The 18,000-nt window shown below is 39.6% G+C and overlaps 1 protein-coding gene across 1 annotated transcript in view; it reads right to left on the bottom strand.

The window, feature by feature from the left end:
• The window catches only part of LOC139694137 (sialin-like), a 56,393-nt gene extending 38,759 nt beyond the window's left edge, over window positions 1–17,634 (bottom strand). The window contains exon 1 of the mRNA XM_071592568.1: window positions 17,429–17,634. Coding sequence (XP_071448669.1) covers window positions 17,429–17,634 — 206 coding nt within the window. The remainder of the gene's footprint in view (window positions 1–17,428) is intronic.
• Window positions 17,635–18,000: the final 366 nt, after the last annotated feature.

The following is an 18,000-nucleotide window of genomic DNA, read 5'->3' as shown; positions in this document are numbered from 1 at the left end:
GCTAGGCATCATTTCGAATATGTTGCGAGTATATGGGATCCTTGTGAAGTTGGATTGATTGCCGAATTGGATCGCGTGCAGTGTAGAGGAGCTAGATTTATAAAACGTTCTTATGATAAATATAGTAGCGCATCCCAAGTATTAGAGCAGCTAAGCTGGGAATCACTCACGTAGCGATGGTTAAATTACAGATTAAATCTTTTTCATAAATTGGAAGGAGGTCTCTTTAGCAGAGATGTTGAAAAGGTATTATTACCCCCATCGTACTACGGTAGGAGAGATCATGCTAATAAAATAAGGGAGATTAAGTGTAGAACAGATAGATTTAAGATGTCAATTTTTTCGCGAACGATAAGGGATCATAATAACTTTGTTCGACCGCTTTAGGGCCATGTTCGGGTAAAAATTAGTCTGTTGTGTGTTCGCTCCCTGCCATACACCCTAGCGGTGGCTTTCAGGGTACCAAATTAAATGAATAAAAAATACGAGGAAATATTTACCTCGTCCTATCTTTTTACATCTAGGCAGCTTCTCTTCCCCCTCGGACGAATTTTGCCAAATAACCAAACCGCGCGTCAACCTGTAAAACAGTTGAAGAACGACCGTGGTTGCGTATGGAGCGTTTCATTAATTCAGAAAGTATCGCTGAGTAGACAGAATTGTCATTCGGAAAGATGTACATACTACGTAGGAGATGGTTGCGGAAGAAAGATTGCGTGTACAGGGTAAAGCCGATGGTCACCATTGGTGGGTACCCAGATAGCTTGGGTTAGGTGATTTAGGTGTCTCCTATAGCCTCATCTCCTCTCGGTTACCGATTCGTAGCACTTTCCTCCTAAGTTGGCATTACAGGCTTCCTATGGAATCTTTGGACATGCATCAAAATTCCCCCTGCATCCCACGACGTGGATACATGTACTACTTTGATGGCTCTGTCAGTGCGTGATAAACACGGGAATGAATGTCCTCGGGGGAAAGTGAGCCTATGTGTTCCTATTGCTTGGATCGTGCCTTCGACCCGGGATTAGAGAGATGTATTCCATCCATCATCCCGAAGGACAAGTCACCCGAGAGGATCGCCTCTATTCTTCCGAATCCTAATCCCCAGTTCTCATCAAATCGCACTCTATTTTTATCAACGGGGAACAACTGAGGAAGGTCCCGCGTTGAATTTTGTATCGCGTGCGAAACACCTGCAGTAAAACGAGATTCCAAAGCATCAGGTAGCGGTCCGACGGTCTTGGCCATCTTTCGTGTCGTAAATCTTCTATTTCCCTCTCTCTATCTCTAAATTTGAAAGGAAGAGGAAAATTTAATAATCTCGGAAGACAGGAATGCGATCGCCGGAGATACGCCAAGAAGGTATGGGAAGATTAGGAGAATGGGAAGATATGGACTAGGGATGTGAAGCGAAAAAAGATTAAGGTTTTTAGAGTTCTCCGTACAGGAGAAATATGTGGATGCAAACACGCTCTTTCAAAAAAATTACGAATGAGATATGATGCATGTAAGGTACCATGAGATGTTAAGATCCAAATTGATTTCATTCATAGAAGTAATGTATAGTAAAGTATAGATTTACGGGAAAGAAATCCTACCCCGTGTAAATCAAATGAAATAATTCAAAGATGCGTTTAATATGGGGGCAGACATCTACAGTGATCATATTGAAGTTATTAACGAATTGTTATCTCAAATTCGAAAATCCAAATAAAACAATGTAAAACCATAGAAATTAGAAATTTTTCCTAAGCGAAAGATGGCATACCAAAGTACAATAGATAAAGAATTGAAAATAATGAAACGAACCACGATCCAGAAGAAGTGACGTACCTACAAGAAGAGATAAGAAAGTACATGCACAAATTCAAGGAATGAGGAAGAGCCAAAATACTGGGAAAGCAAACAAATTATGGATGAGGAATTCATGTGAAGTAGTGTAAAGTGGAAGGGATGTATCATAAGTTTGTCCAGGAAAACTTTGAAGCAGCTTAAAAGAACCATTAGACATTATTTTTGTGAGGACTAAGCAAAAATCAATGCAATTCGGGATAGCAATTGAGAATGTTCTCATTGAAGACGAAATGCACCCCAGAATACTGGAGGAAAAGAATACTGATGACGTTGTTGGGAGAGGAGACTGCAATCTTAGAATCGGATGCTTCAGTGAAGGATTTATAGGAAAGGGGAATGTGGGGCCATGGATCGATGAATTATCCTCGGAACTAATTTTTAAAAAAACAGTAAATAAGACTCTGACATGCATGAACAAATTCGGAGCCATAATAATAAGGGGAATGAACAATGAAAACCTCAAGACAAACAAGAATAAACCCAAGACAATGGTCTGCAGTCGAATTAAGGGAGAGGATATTCAAGCGAGACTTGGGAATTGCAGGCTGGAACAAATGGGAGACTTTTGGTGCACAGCAGGTAAGATCCCCAGCTATGGAAGAAGCAAGAGGACTGCAGTGAGCAGAAGACAATTGCTAATGAGGATATGCTCACGTTTGAAAACGCGGCATTTGACGGCGGGGTAATCGGACTGTTTTCGAGTTCAGACTAATTTTCTTATCCTTCGTACTTGTGATGCGGCGGGCGAACGGGGGGTGGAGGTGTTTCTGAAATGGCAAGGGGGGGGGAGCTATTCAAATCCAAGATACGAGGGAGGACCGGTCTGAACACGTAGGCCAGTACTCTCGCGTGCGGACGCCCCCTCTCTCTCTCCACCGACAGAGAGATATGCAGGACGAACGGAGGAGAAGCGAGAGGGAGATTGCCGGGAGTGAGAAAATCGTTATGGGGGAAACGGACTAAAAAGATAGCGAAGTGACACTTCGGGAATAATACGCGTTAGACGGGGTCAGAAGGGAGGGCTCCTTGTTGTTTTAAATTATTGTCGCTCTCTTTTTTTGTAAACCGTTTCACAGTTCGATTTGCCCCTCACTCCGCCTGGAGAAATGGATTCAGTGGAGACATTTGAAGGAAATTCGTTGGAGGAGTTCGGCCTTATCATTGATCACCTGGGAATATTATTTCGTAGGAGTTCAATTCGGAAGGTTCTTATTATAACTGCAATTCCAAGAATGTTATCATTAAAATCAATTAAGGTATTCTACCTTATTTTGTATGAAGGTAGGTTTTGGACGTCCCTAACGACAATTTCTTTCTAATGCAACAATTTCAGAGTGTAAAAATCATTCGCCATCCTCTTTACACTCTGAAATTGTTGCATTGAAATGCACATTAGCGGATGACTCCGTTAAAAGTTACTGTTGCGGCATCTCCCGCAGTTTCTTTGGAATTTCTTTCTAAGTATCGCGGGAAATCCTATTTCCTTCTTCATTTCATTATAACTTCTAACGCCGCCTTCATGCTGTTTAGCAAGCCCGCTCTCTTCCTTCCTCTACGCACCGCTTTCCCAACGTTCTCCATTCTTTTTTACGGCCTCCGATATCCTATTCCTTTTCAAAATTTCCTCCATTTACTTCCTCTGCCTTTTCCGGATTCCCTCCAGTAACCTAATCTCTTCACCCACCCTATTTATGAACTCATAGAGTTCGTATTCCTCTCTGAACTTATACTCCCCATTCTCCACCACACGCACGTATTGAAAACCTCCAATCTTTACTCGTCCTCTTGCCTCGAAGACAAGGTCTCCAGTTCATAAAAGCACTGAGCTGCGTGCTGAACTCTTTACTAATATTTTTTTCACATCTTTACTCAGAGTACCCAATCTCATAACTCAGTCATCAGCACTCTCCTTCTTCCAAATGCCTCTTTCGCTGATGCAATTTTCCTCCTTATGTTCCCATCACAAAGCCTCTTTTTCTTCTTAAGTTCTGCCAATGCATGAAATTCTACACCTGGTCTAGTTTTTTCTTTCCCTTTCCCTGTTTTAATATTTAGCTTAGCTTTCCTTCTTCTCGAGAATTTCATTTATCTGTTTTCTTGAATTTACTCATTGTATTTATTTCCTATAATCTTTGAGAGAAAATTTTATAACCTCAATGTTTCGTCAAGGACAACTTATATCATTGCATGCCCTAAATCAATAAATGTAATCATATCCATTTAATTAAAGGTTTTGGGTAGTATAATGTGTTAAAAAATAGCAGCAGCAGAAGGGAGAGGATAAGAAGCTTTAGAAATGTGGTCCCGAAGGAGAAAGGCGAAGATGACAAAGACGGATCGCGTAACTAACGGATAGGTTCTAGGAGAAGTAGGAGGGGAAAGAAATCCGATAGAACATGTAAAGAGAAGAAGGGATATATTTCATGCATCAGAAACACTTAGAGACGCAATGGATCTTGACGAAGAAAATCGTCGTGAAGGGAAAAGCGAGTAGGAAGAGCTTGAGATGAAGATATCAGATGGATGCAACACGTAATTACAGTTGTGGAAGTGAGGAAAGGTGTGGGCATAAGGAGGTCGGTGTACGGAGAAGACTTAAGCGGAGGGCTGCGTGCAAAACAGTTCCGGAAGGGATGACCATCTAAGATACACGTAAGATGAAAGATCAATGCGATATTTAGTCGTGAATAACACAGCGATCAGAATCGTTTTCTGAGCGATTATGACTAACTAGTGACCAGCATCGAGATATCTGTAGTTTTATTGTATTAGCGACCAATACTTTTGTTAACAAATTCTAATTTTTTTGACTGAATCCATGTAAACAAGTTGTTAATCTCCGTTCTCTGACATTAAGTAAACCTTCTTTCCATTAGGACTTAATTCCATGCGCACAAAAATTCCCACGCGACTCATTCGACTCATCTTCCATTCCAATTCTTACCTTCGTGGATTTTTTTCTGGCTCAAATTGATGGAATCGTTAATTGACGCTGTTCCCTAAAACTCTGGATTACTGAAGCAAGATATTAAAGGAGGATAATGACTCCATATTCAAGTTCACGGCGCATATTTCCGTCGACAGGAAAAATCATTTCACCCTGAAAATTATCCGTCGGATTGACGAAATTTTCGTCCGAAGTGACGATTGAGGTCCGTGACCTATAAATATTCTAATGATTTCACTGATTGAAATCTCCGATGTTTCCCGTGAGATTTGTAGTAAAGAAATTAAGAATATCTGGTGTAATATAGTAATTGCAATGCGTTGTAATTGTCGAGCCTTGTTTGATAATTTTATTATATGATCAATTTTAGTAATTATAAGAAATGGAGGGTTGACCAGGACGTCGCGCTAACAAAGCTGACCGTATTTTATGCGTGATTCAGAGCTCGATTGGACACCACATGCTGACGCGTTCAATCGGGAGGACCTCGATGAAGCCATTACGAATTCCGAGGGGAGGGGCTCTAGTCACCAATCAGCGATAAGCATGCCCGGCAGTAAAAATCAACTCAGGTAACGAAACGACGGCCTTAAAAATGTCCAAGCCACTGTAAGCAAGATCTCGTTTCTGTCTGAAATGGGAACTTACTACTGCGATAAGCTTATCCTTGCACCAAACTTCATGCTGGAAAAATCACTGAAAGCTTACCTGATTATGGACGGGCCTAACTGGTAAGTAATTGTGCCTTGGGTATCCATAATTAAAGAGAAACTGCCTATGAATTGAACGATAGACTTTGTCTTTAGTTTAAGTCTTTTAGTACATACCACACAACTACTTTCACCGGCAAGAACGAAAACTATGTAGACTCTAATGAAAATTACATTTCAAATTAAGTGTTTTCTACATTAACAGAAGATTTTCTCTAGTCTCATTTCAAACATGAATTTTTTAAAGCTTCTATAACGTTAGAGCAACCAAGGAGAAGGCTTATCAGACCCTAGTAAGACCAATTTTAGAGTACGCTTCTCTTGTATGGGACCCTCATGAAGAAGGTCATATTAAAAAACTGGAAAAGGTGCAAAGAAAGGCTGCCCGATATGTACTGGGGAAGCATAGGAGGATGGAGAGTGTGTCTGACATGCTAGAAACGCTGGGCTGGGAACCTCTAGAAACTAGAAGGAAAGTAAGCAGACTTTGTGGAATGTTCCGAATTTTGAAGGGGGAGAAAGCTTGGGCAGATCTTAGGAAAGAGGCGGGGAACCCAAATTTTATAGGCAGAAATGATCACAAATTTAAGATAAAATGCCGGGCACAGAGGACAAATAAAAAAAAATTTTCATTTCTAAATAGAACAATTGTTGAGTGGAACACCTTACCTGCAAAAATATTCGAGCCCTTTCCTAACAGAGTGTATACTTTTAAGAATAGATGTAAGGTATATATGTAAAAATTTGATTTATGTGTGGTGTATGGTATTATATGTTATAGCTTAATTTTTTTTATGTATCTTTTTTTTTCTTGCTGGTTAATGGTTGTAAATGGGATGAGGATTCACTTGTTTTGTTTAAGATATCTGTGTTTGTCTGGTTTTATGTATTATATTTTGCAATTGTTTGGGACTTGTGTGCCACTTGACAGTGTCTATTAGCACATGTGTATTTATAATAATAATAATAATAATATAATAATCACTGTATTGTCTCCTGCAACAACCATTGGCATTATTCGTGAAATATATTATTAAAGAATAATTATGTTCAGTAATTGCTTATTCAAGAAAATAGCTGATAACGTGCTGAAAGTTCAATATCTTCAAGATAAATTATGACAATTTAAAGCAGGGCTATTAAATGTAATTTCCCTTCGGTCGTACACTGAGATGCCATTCTGATATTCCTTTCTGTTAAAACTTCATCTCCATTAATCAGTCTCTCTGTGAGCACTTACGTATAGTTAATCGTTCACCTAATTGGTTCCCGTTATTTATTTGCAATATCAATGGAGAGTTCATAAAATATCGAACTTTGATGGAGTGACGAAAAGTACTTCCTCTGGCCTGTGAACATGAGTATTGTTTGCCTCTCCCGTTAAAATTTTAAATAATTCAGAAAAGAGAAGTATTATTTTTGTTGTTTGGGTTTCTCAAGTGCCGAGAATTCTTGTCACAAACAGTACCTAAATCTGTGAATTATTATTATTTTACCATTTAAGGTGGGCTTTGGATGGACACAGACTTAACACCCGTGATTATTCTCGCCCGAGACACAACCTGACTTCCATTATATTACAATAAACCCCTCTTAAATTCCGCATACTTCATTTGTACCTCCTTTCATTCCGTCCAACATTCCTATCTTATTCTTGCCCTTTCCTCGTTTGCCTGACATTCTGCCCCCATCGAATTCTTCAACATCCCATCGCCAATCACTCTTTGCATTCATTTTTCCTGCCTCCTTATGATTTCTCCAAACAATCCCCTCTCCTACTCCACCGGCACCCAGCACTTCCTCCTTTGTTTTCCTTTCTTTCCAACTCACTTTCTCCATCCTTCTCCACACCCTTATTTCAAAGGCCTCCAAATCTACGCCTCTCATCCTGCTTAAAACGATTTTGTTTCCGCACCGTACCCAACGACGCTCCACATCAATGTTTTGAAGAGTCTTTTGTTAACATCCTTATTCAACGTCTCTGTAACTACGACATACATTTATAAACATCTGAGCAAGGGGAGTGAGTATTTCCGCATGCGATTAATAATGGAAGTACTCTATTTTTACTTTTACTAGATTTTACCCATGAATTTTTTTATTTGATTCATTTTTTTGATAGGTGAATTAAATGTAGTGAAATTCATGGTATTGCTTAATGTTGTTCTGACAACTTGAAGATATTATCGACTTATCTCAAAAGATTTATACGGACTTAGCCTCCGAATAGCGATAAAGTTTAGAGAAACGACCGTCTTCAAAAAAATAGTGTCCATTCAATATGCTTTTGATCGAAAGACGAAGTTTTGATTTCTCTGAATTCCCCTCATTTCATGCGGAATTTAACGCCTTAGAATGTTTGAGAGAACAGCGAATGGGCCTAACTTTGGGGCACGGATTCCAATCACGCGAGGCCTGTCGCTCCTCTTGACAGTAAACACATTCCAATGGACGACAGGTAGGTCCCTCAAGGCCACGGTGGGTATCCAATGTGTGAAATGCTTAGAATATCATAGATCAGGGCAGGCAACAGCAAACATTACATATATTTTGTCCTTGGGGGAACAATTTTTTATTAAGGAGGTTTGTCGGTCACTGAACGAGTCAATGTGCCACCTGAGTTAATGTATTGTGTAAAGTTAAAGTACAATTGATGGAAAGTAATGTATTACTCATTCTATCGTAGTTTGTGAAGACATATATAATGGGAATATACAGTTCTTAACCTTTCAGAGGTTCTTGTTAATGATTTAAATGCTCTAAAACTTACCTGGGCTATTTCTAAAAAAACTTGGCGAAATGCCGCGGCAGCAACTTTTAACGGAGTCATCAGCTAAATGTGCATTACCATGCAAACAATTTCAGAGTGTAAATATCATTTGCCTTGGCCGGGATTCGACCCAGTATTTGAAACAATGCGATTTACAGAATGCTATTGTTTCCCACGTATTGATTAATGCCATTTAAAAAATAAGCGGGTAGGTGCTGTAATATTAACATAGTTACAAATCATGTATTATAGCGCACATAATATCATTATTTCGTGGGAACAGCACGTATTTTTGCACTATTAATCCATAATTCTTTTCATTGTGGCTCTCCACTGACACAAGAGCGTGTTTAAAATATCATCATTCCGACGACAATTTTTATTTAAAATTACACCGTAAGATCCTATTTTATCATCGTTACTTGATATTGTACACTTATGGCTAGAATTTTGGAATATTATATAAAAAAGACATAAATTTGGCATCTTGATGCAAACTCCGTAAGGGTGCATGAAGCCACCAGTTGAGAAGTAATAATATACTTTTCCATGAGTCGTTATATGCGTATTTTATGTCGAATGAAGCATCGCAGAATGCCATTCATTCCGCCTCGCGAATGTCCCAATGAATGACATGCGATTTCCTTGACATTCTTTCAACGCACACTGGGTTAACTCCATGCTTTTACATAACGCGACCACAGTTACATAACTACTACGAGCAACTTTGCTCAGGAATTCAGATGATGTACTCGTCCGTCACGCACATCTGCAGCCGGTGAACCTTAGCTCGATCGTCTTCGAAAACCTTCCATCACAAATTTAATTTCTTTCACTTTCACTATTTAAAGAGTGCTCGAGCGCGAAAAGTTGTCTCAAAGCTGTCGTTGGCCGTAATTGTTTGAGACTCCCTCGAGAATTTTTCAGAGGTCGCTGGCAGTGGATGCTAGTCCGTCTGCATCATAGGGAATAATGGAAGAGAACGGCGTACGTATGCTCCATCATCGGAAAAGTTGACGCATATTATCATGCATTAAGAAGTATGGAAAATGTCCAATCTCCCGACCTTTTCATAAACCTCCCTCTCCTGTAAAATGTCAGAAAACAACATTTTCAAATTTCTCGACGGGCAAAACTTCATATCGAAGTTCTAATGCTATAGAACATAGAAGAGCATAGGAAAGCTTAAATTTTAGTTTGTGTTCTTCTAAAAAATTCAGGAGGAAGGAAGAAATAAGCAGATGCGTTATTTATGGAGTTGATGAAATTTTCACGTGCCAAAGTGATACGTAAGCCTCAAGGGAGTGAAATGAATAAAGAAATTTTAAACTAAATTTGCGAATTTTTCCACAGTCGCAAACAAAAAGTTAACAATAAACTCAAAGGCATTTTGATTAGCAAGATATACGAGTAATTTCCTATGGAACTTAAGTGTGACTGATGAAATTGTTAACGTTCATTAGAAGTATGGATGATGTCAACTGAAGAGCGAAAAACAAGAGAAGACCATTCGGAGATGGTATTGTCGTTTATGGGGAAGTAACGAGACCGACAAACATTCTCTTAAAAGATTCACACAGCCTTCGACTGAATGGTGCAGTGTCAAGAAAGTCGAGAGAACTCTGTGTGACGCGTACACTGTATGTGAATTTCTGGAAAAAGATGGCAATACGAACAGGCCGAAGCTTTCAAATTACCGCTACTGACCACATGAAATACTCGAGTGCGCCGACATTATATCGGGCCTTAAATAGTGAATGCATAACTCAATGCATACGTAAGCGGTGCTGACTTGAGTTAGGTGCAAAAGATTTACCTGGTAAATATATCTCAATATTGTATTTTTCCATGTACACGTAAATCGTCCATTCCCTATCATCAAACATATCGCGCCCATAACAATCACGATGGAAAGCAAAACAGCGTGACACAATGTCCATATGATCGGGCATGGGGAGCCAAGGAGTTGTGTAATATTCTCCGGAATTTCGAGCGATCACTTTGGCCCTGACCTTGGTTCACATTTTCGAAACCTTTTAAAACGTCCAAATTTAGTTTATTTTACTTTATACTTCTTGTTACTACCAGCTCGTCTCGCATACTCAATAGAGAATGCGTAGAAAAGTATCTCAGACACCGAGGTGCATATACCAGTAGTTTACGCGTGTAATTTTCTAAATTATTTGAATTAATTTTTCGTCTCTTTTTTTAATAACAATTAAGAAAAACTTAATTTTGGATGCTAAATGACTCCCTGCCACATATTTTAGTGGTGGCCTTTATGGTACTATGTAGATGCAGAAAGAAAAGTATTGGAATTGAAAAATGGTTTCCTAGAAATGTGGGGCTGTTCGGTACGAGTGTTGTGATAAGTTCGGAGCTTAGAAGTTGCAGTAGTGGTTCGCATCTGTCCATCCAAAATCTACCTAGGCCGATAGGCTAACGTAAATAATTATCGTGGGGATGTATGCGTGCAAATAATTTATGCAAAGATTATGCACAAGCAAAGAAACAAACCAGAAATGTCTAAATGAGATTTGAAGTATTTAAAGCAGAAAAAACAAGCTTCAAAGACGGGCAAAAAATAAAAGAAAAAAGGATTCAGACATTATTCCGAAAATGCGCAATAGGTGTTTGCATAGGTTTGTGCCTGTAGCTATAATACAGAGGCGAAGAAACCCCGAATACTCTCAACTAGAACGCAAAAAATAATAAAAAATGCTCTTTTTTAAACAGAACTATTGTTGATTGGAACCAGCTGTCTTTTGGTTTGTTTGAGCCCTTTCCATCCAAGTTTTAAGAATAAGGGAAAAGTAACCACTGGGTGATAAACTTCATTGATACTGTTGTACTTATTAAAATATTGTGTGTATGTGATGTGGAAGTTTGTTTGTATTTGATGTGTCATTGTGCGTAAGAATATTTTGTCTCCTATTTGTTTTTCTTGTGCGTGTACGTATGTATGTGAATTGTAAGAGTGATCATTGATCAGACTGGACCGTTGCCATTACCTATTTGCAACGATAAATTCTAAAATAAAAAACTACCTAATGATGTCATTTGTTACCCAGTGGACGCGAGTCGCAGCTGTTTCTTCTTTCTCTTGCCGACTTCGGGGCAAATGTCATCTTAAATCTATTAGTTTGGAAATATATCTCTCTCCGATTTTCTTCCGGTTGATATCGGAGCTGGCCCAGAGTTCCCTACAACAGCCAAATCATTTATTCCGTTGTGTCTCTCCGGCATGTTTTCTCATTCTGCGGCGACTTTGCCTCCTCTCACTTAATCGATTTCGGCTCCTCGGCGAATTGAAACCAATGCGCCATTATCACGCTCCAGTCTCTTCCCTACCCTCCCACTTAACCCCTTGACTTCTGATCTACATCTGCCGTCCTTCACCGAGATGTTCTTTGACCGCAAGCGATCACTCTCACTACACGCGACCGCGAGGCGATGTAGCGAGCTTCGACGCGTGAGGTGACAGGTGCGAAACCGCATGGTCACGCCCCCCCCCCTTTCCATTGGTGCACGCTGGGACGGAGCCTTATTCATCGGATAGCGAAATTCTGAATAACAGAAAACGGGCGTCAGAGATACAGCTCGAAGAAATCTCCAAATAACGCTGAGAAAGCCTAAAGAAGGAGATGCGTTAATAGGAAATAAAAATGCGGATTACTATTAAAGGCATGGAAATTTAGGATCAATTTTATTCAATATCTGTCGGTATTTGTATCTGAACTATCCACGCTGAATTTTTAATGGCGCGAGTCCTGGAGTCTTTGCGATGCTCGTTTAATTTAGAATATTTTATCATAGTTCATGTAAGTTTTTATTAAAAATATGTCAATTTTTTTAAATAATTTAAGTTCTCCAGAAAGTAACCAGCGTACAATTAACATTAAATTTTGATGTCGCACGACTGGTTTGGAATCAACCTCTACCAAAGACCGTAGCGGCGGTTTGCAAATTACTATGGAGATGTAGCCAACGGTGGTGGGCAGACATGTCGGGTCTCTCCTTCCCGTTTCTTCCCCTCCGGCTTCTTCCAATTTGCCCATCATGATCGCGAATGCACTATTTCGTGCTCGTGGATGTGCCAGATGCACAAGAATTGGTAGGTACAAGGTGTATTAAAAAAAGTAAGGTGACTTTTCATATTTCGCGGGCAACATAAATTCGATTTTCGATTTTTTTATTTTGTCCTGTTGTTACACATGTCCCAAATATTTGTTTACAGTTTCAATGATATAGCATCTTTTGTTTATTATTGAAATACAAAAATTTTAGGCCTGTTTTGGTGGTTTCATCGATTTTCTGCCATTAAAAAAAATGGATCCAAAAATTTGCATCAAATTGTGTGTAAAAAAAATAAAATTAATTGCTCCAAAACAATTGAAAAGTTGACAGTGGTACACTTTAAGTCCGCTCTGAATAAGAAATATTTTAAAGTGGTACAATCTCTTCTAAAATGGCAGAAAATATGCCAATGACGAACCCCACTCTGGACGCCCCAGCACGTCGACAACAGATGAAAACGGTGAAGCAGTGAAGAAAATTCTCTGAAAAATCGTCGAATCACTATTAGAGAAGTTTATGAGGAAGTTGGCATATCGTTTGACTCGTGCAATGCAGTTTTTGGCGGAGTTTTTGGGCATGAGAAGTGCAAGTCAGCGAAGTTCGTTCCGAAATTGCTTAATATTGACCAGAGGAACCGTCGCATGAGCATCGCTCAGGAGCTGCGGAATGACGTCAATGATGATTCTGATTTGCTCAAAACGATCGTAACTGGTAACAAATCATGGGTATGTGGTTATGACGTCGAAACGAAAGCCCAATTGTCCCAATGGAAGAACCCAAGAGAACCAAGACCGAAAAAAGCACGCCAAGTACGATCAAATGTCAAGGTTTCGCTCACTGTTTTCTTCTATTACCGTGGAAAAGTACATCAGGCGTTCTTGACACAAGTTTTTACAGTCAATGAGGAGTATTATCTTGAAGAAATGCGCCGTTTGCGAGAAACAATACGAAAAAAACGTCGGGAATAGTGGAAAAATAATTCATTGCATAACGATAATGCACCTCATCACTCATCGTCGCTTTTAAGAGATTTTTTTGGCCAAAAACAACACCACAATCATGTCACAGCCACCATATTTGCCAGATTTGGCCCCTTACGACTTTTTTCTGCACCCAAAACTGAAGATACCCATGAAAGGACGGAGGTTTGCAACGATGTAGGAGATAAAGACTGCATCGCTCGAAGAGCTCAAGGCTATACCAAAAAGTGCTTATCAGAATTGCTTCGAGGATTGGTTGGCATAAGTTTATTATATCAGGAGGGGATCACTTTGAAGGGGACAACTTGAATATTGAAGAATAAACAAATAATTTTTCATAAAAAGATAAAATTCTCTTACTTTTTGAACACACCTCGTATGTATTTTAGCGCGCCTTTGCTCTAGCCTCACCAATACACTCCCTTTCTTTCTTCACTCAGCGTAGGACTTATTTCATTTCCGAGTCGATTTCTCCTTCCCGTTCCACATAATAATCTTTCCGATATCCCACCAGCATCAGCCCCCGGCAGCGTACCATCGTTGCACAATTGCCTTGCGAAAAGTGAAAAAATTAAAGTCTGGTCGCCCTCCATTCAACAAAGAAATTTAATTTTGGAAATGTCGGAATTTCCCCTTGAATCACATTATCGTTGCAGCAATATGATGGAACAACATTTTTCTCTAAACTTTTTCATGAGTTGGGTGGATTAAAAAATTGATTTACATAAATTGCAAGTAGATTAGATTATTACCTACTTAAAAAATAACAATCCAATTTTTAGTGTAACATTCAACCTTCCATTAACGTGTTTTTTTTATTTTAAACTTTTAAATAATGACATCTAACTAGAAAAAAATTATTCATTAATATATTCAGCTTTGTATCTTATTATTATCGTGAAAAGATCAATGAATCACAACAAATTCTGCCCTTAATAAGCATTTTAATCACACGCTTAACTGATAATTCTGCAAATTCTGCGAAATTATAACATGTCACTTCAGTTAGGTTCTTAATATTCGAAAATGTCGAGATTCCGATACCACTGACCCAATGATGCACCGTTCTTTCCTCATGTGTACACCTTAACGGTCTATGGAACAAATTTGCCGAATTTCATCGAAATCTTTACACGATCAAAAATCGGTTCACCCATATTACACTGCTATTCCTGTGTATGTGATTGCTTCAATCCCTCCTCGTCGCCTTTCCCTCTCATCCCTCCAAATCCCCCTCTAATTTTGCCGGAATGAGATGGGATATTCAAGGTCTCACCACAAGGCGTGAGCCCTTGACAAGGGAGAGGAGGAAAGAAATGAAAGGGAGGTGGGGAGAGAGGGAGAGAGAGAGAGATGAGGAGGACGAAAGATGAAAGCGAAAGGGTTCTTAGTGAGAAAGAAGAAAGTTTCCGAATACGTGGATATTTCTTTTTCCGGAAGTGACCTTTCTTTTTCTCGGCGAATGACCTGACCTCGCCGCCAGCGACACAGATGTCGGTGCAGCGCAACGGCGACGCAACAGCTTCCTTCCAGATCATTGATCGACCTGGACCTCGATTCCATTGCTCCGTGAGCGCCGAGGTAAATATTTGGCGTCGAATTATACAAATAACTGACTGTAAGCAGACCTACATCACCTTTCCGAATAGACATACTAGTATTATTTTTATTAGTACGTTAGGTAGTCTGCCGTTTGAGATAGGTTTTGGATAGACGCAAACTTAACATCCCTAACATTTCTTAGCCTCGCCCGAGACACAAACTGATTATTCCACACCACAGTAAACCCTTCCTCCATTACATTCTACCTTCATTCATCCCAACTCACTTCCTCGCTTATCTAACATTCTCCCCTCTCTAACAGTCTTCAAAATACCATCGCCCATCATCCACCTTTCCTTTCTCCTTTGGATTTCTCCCAACAATCCTCATCCTCCCCATTTCCGCCATGCCTAGCTCTTCTCGTTTGTTTTCCTTCTGTCAATTTCAACTTTTTCATCCTTTACCACACTCGTAGTTCAAAAGCCTCCAATCTACGCCTGTCATCTTGCCACAATTAACAAGTTCCCGCGCCGTACATAACTACGCTCCATACAAAATTTTTCAGAAATATTTTCTCAACATCCTTACTCAACGTCCTAGTTCTTAGTTCAACGCTTTTTGACCTTTTGACATCATCATCGGTAATCTACTTATTTGAGCTATGTTTTGAATGATGCCTGACTACAATTATGTACTACATTTCGCGTGGGCTTCCTCTAATTTTCCCTGCATTATTTCATTCATCAGTTCTTTGTACTTTCAATCCCGCTCAACTATCATAATGCCTTTTATCATGATCTTCCCACTACTTCTCTCAATATCTCCCACAGCCTCATTTATCCCTTCGTCGGATTTTCCCTCAAAAGTCTCAATCGGGTAATCGGTTATATGAAGTTAAAAAAATGGAAACATCTTGAACTGAAATAAATCCCCGAGCAAAAAAGAAACCCATCAGTCAAGAAAAAACGCATTGGTGGAATAAAAAAGAGAAGAAAACACCCCGAAATTTGGTCATGGTAGTTATGAGAGTTGACTTCATATCACACTGAGCCCTAATGCTTAGACGCATGAAATCACTCATTATCCGGCAATGAGGAAGCCCATTTCATTTCTTCCGTTCCATTCTCTTCTCTTTGCCACCTACGTTTCAAAGGGAGATCCAGGAGAGCTGAAAAACAACACAACTGGTGTACAAACGAGGGTGTCCAAAGACATGATATTTGAACGCACGCAATATTCATTATAGCCAGAAGACCACTGTGAATAGATTGTTGGACACATCTTTCTAAATTGAAAGAGTATGCTGGGAGAATCAGGGGGAGAGCCTCTTGATTCACGAAGACAGAAGGCAAAACTTGGACTTTTAGAAAGGTACAGGATAACTGAGTTTTCTTGCAACACTGAGGGAATGACGTATCATGGAATTAAATCATATCGATAAATTCGACCACCAAGAGAAAATTAAACATTTGCTGACAGTTTCTCGCTCTTCCCTCGCACGATATGCGATCTAAACCAAATTGGAAGCACAACAATTATTGCATGATGTACATATGTAGGCATGTATTTGAACTGGTGTTTTTGCATATTAGCTAATAAATATATATATATATATATATATATATATATATATATATATATTCAAATGCATATATGAACTAATATTTCTGCCCACATGAACGGTGACCTAACACCCCCAGCCAAGCACCTTTGCGGAAGCTTTCGGAGTAATCTTTAGATGCAAATAAGCTTGGTCATCTCAATGCAACAATTTCAGAGTGTAAAAATCATTCGCCTTGACTGGGATATCCCAGTCAAGGCGAATGATTTTTACACTCTGAAATTGTTGCACTGAAATGCACATTAGCGGATGACTCCGCTAAAAGTGACTGTTGCGGCATCTCCCGCAGTTTCTTTGGAATTTGTCAAAGCTTGGTCATTACTACTTTTCGGAAGATTGACTGAGGCTCTTCCGGCAAATTCAGAAACTGAAGATATTCAAACCCCTAAATGGAATCCTTCTACAATAATTACATTGGGTAAACAAGCGGTGATTCTATGCAATAGATAGTCGCTCCGTGAGGCGTCATCAACGTTGTCACCGGATGCCCGCGAAGAAAATGATCTTTTGGAATTAACACGAGAATAAAGAATCAAAATGTTCACAATGGAAGCCTACTCCAATATTTGCATTGGATGATTTCCTATTTTTATGTCAATCAGGACATTTCAACGCGCCAATCAAATGTTCTCAGGCGTAAGAAGCTACCCAATTGCGATTAAATGAGCACGTCTGAATACACCAGACACTCTACTGGCTCTAATAATGAGTCGCAGGATGTTTGTTCTCCAGGCGGACGATTACCTTCAGTCATAAGAATTCCATCCTGGTGTATTGATCTTAAGCCATCAAGTAACAAGTTGTTCTTTTTCTCGTACCCTTTTAGGTTTGCCTTAAAATCGCATTTGCTTGAAAGGGTCGATTCTAGGACGCATGGCATGAATCCCTGTAACAAGACCCAAGGACACCGCAACATTTGCGACTCACCAACCAGAGATGGAAGCTGCTTCAATCTCAGAACTCTTACAAGGGGAGGGAGCCTCGTCTCCTTCTGCCGCCGCCAAGACGACGACCCGAAGATTTGCATACCGTGACCATGAGTGAATCATACGCATGGACTCCAGGTGCAACCTCACCTCCCTCTCTCCTTCTCGATCACGTGACGGCACTGTAACCAAGAAGGACCTGCTCATCGCTTCTGGTCCAGTGCAGAAATCCCTCACATCGCCTCAAAGGTAGAATTAAAAACAAAATCACTGCGGGTTTCCCCTTAATTCGAGGAGATTAATGTTTTCGAAATTGGATTATTTCATTTTTTAGTTTCTTCTTTGACTATGAAGAGCCACTGCGCCTTCTGATTGATCATTCGTTCAATCTTTGGGTCGGAAATGCCTCGCACAATACTTATATAAATTTTTTTCACACTGCGGAAAATTAGTTTACACTCTATTCGAAATGGATTTGTATTGAATCTTATCGAAAGCCCCGACTCATAATGTCAGTGGATAAGTTATTTAGTTCTTTATTACCAGAGAGATTAAGGCGTTGACTGTAAAATG

The sequence above is a fragment of the Hetaerina americana genome, unplaced genomic scaffold (assembly GCF_022747635.1).
Source record: "Hetaerina americana unplaced genomic scaffold, ioHetAmer1.1.p SCAF_5, whole genome shotgun sequence".
Lineage (NCBI taxonomy): Eukaryota > Metazoa > Arthropoda > Insecta > Odonata > Calopterygidae > Hetaerina > Hetaerina americana.
Note: the sequence above shows the minus strand (reverse complement) of the source record. Positions and strands in the feature narration are given on the sequence as shown.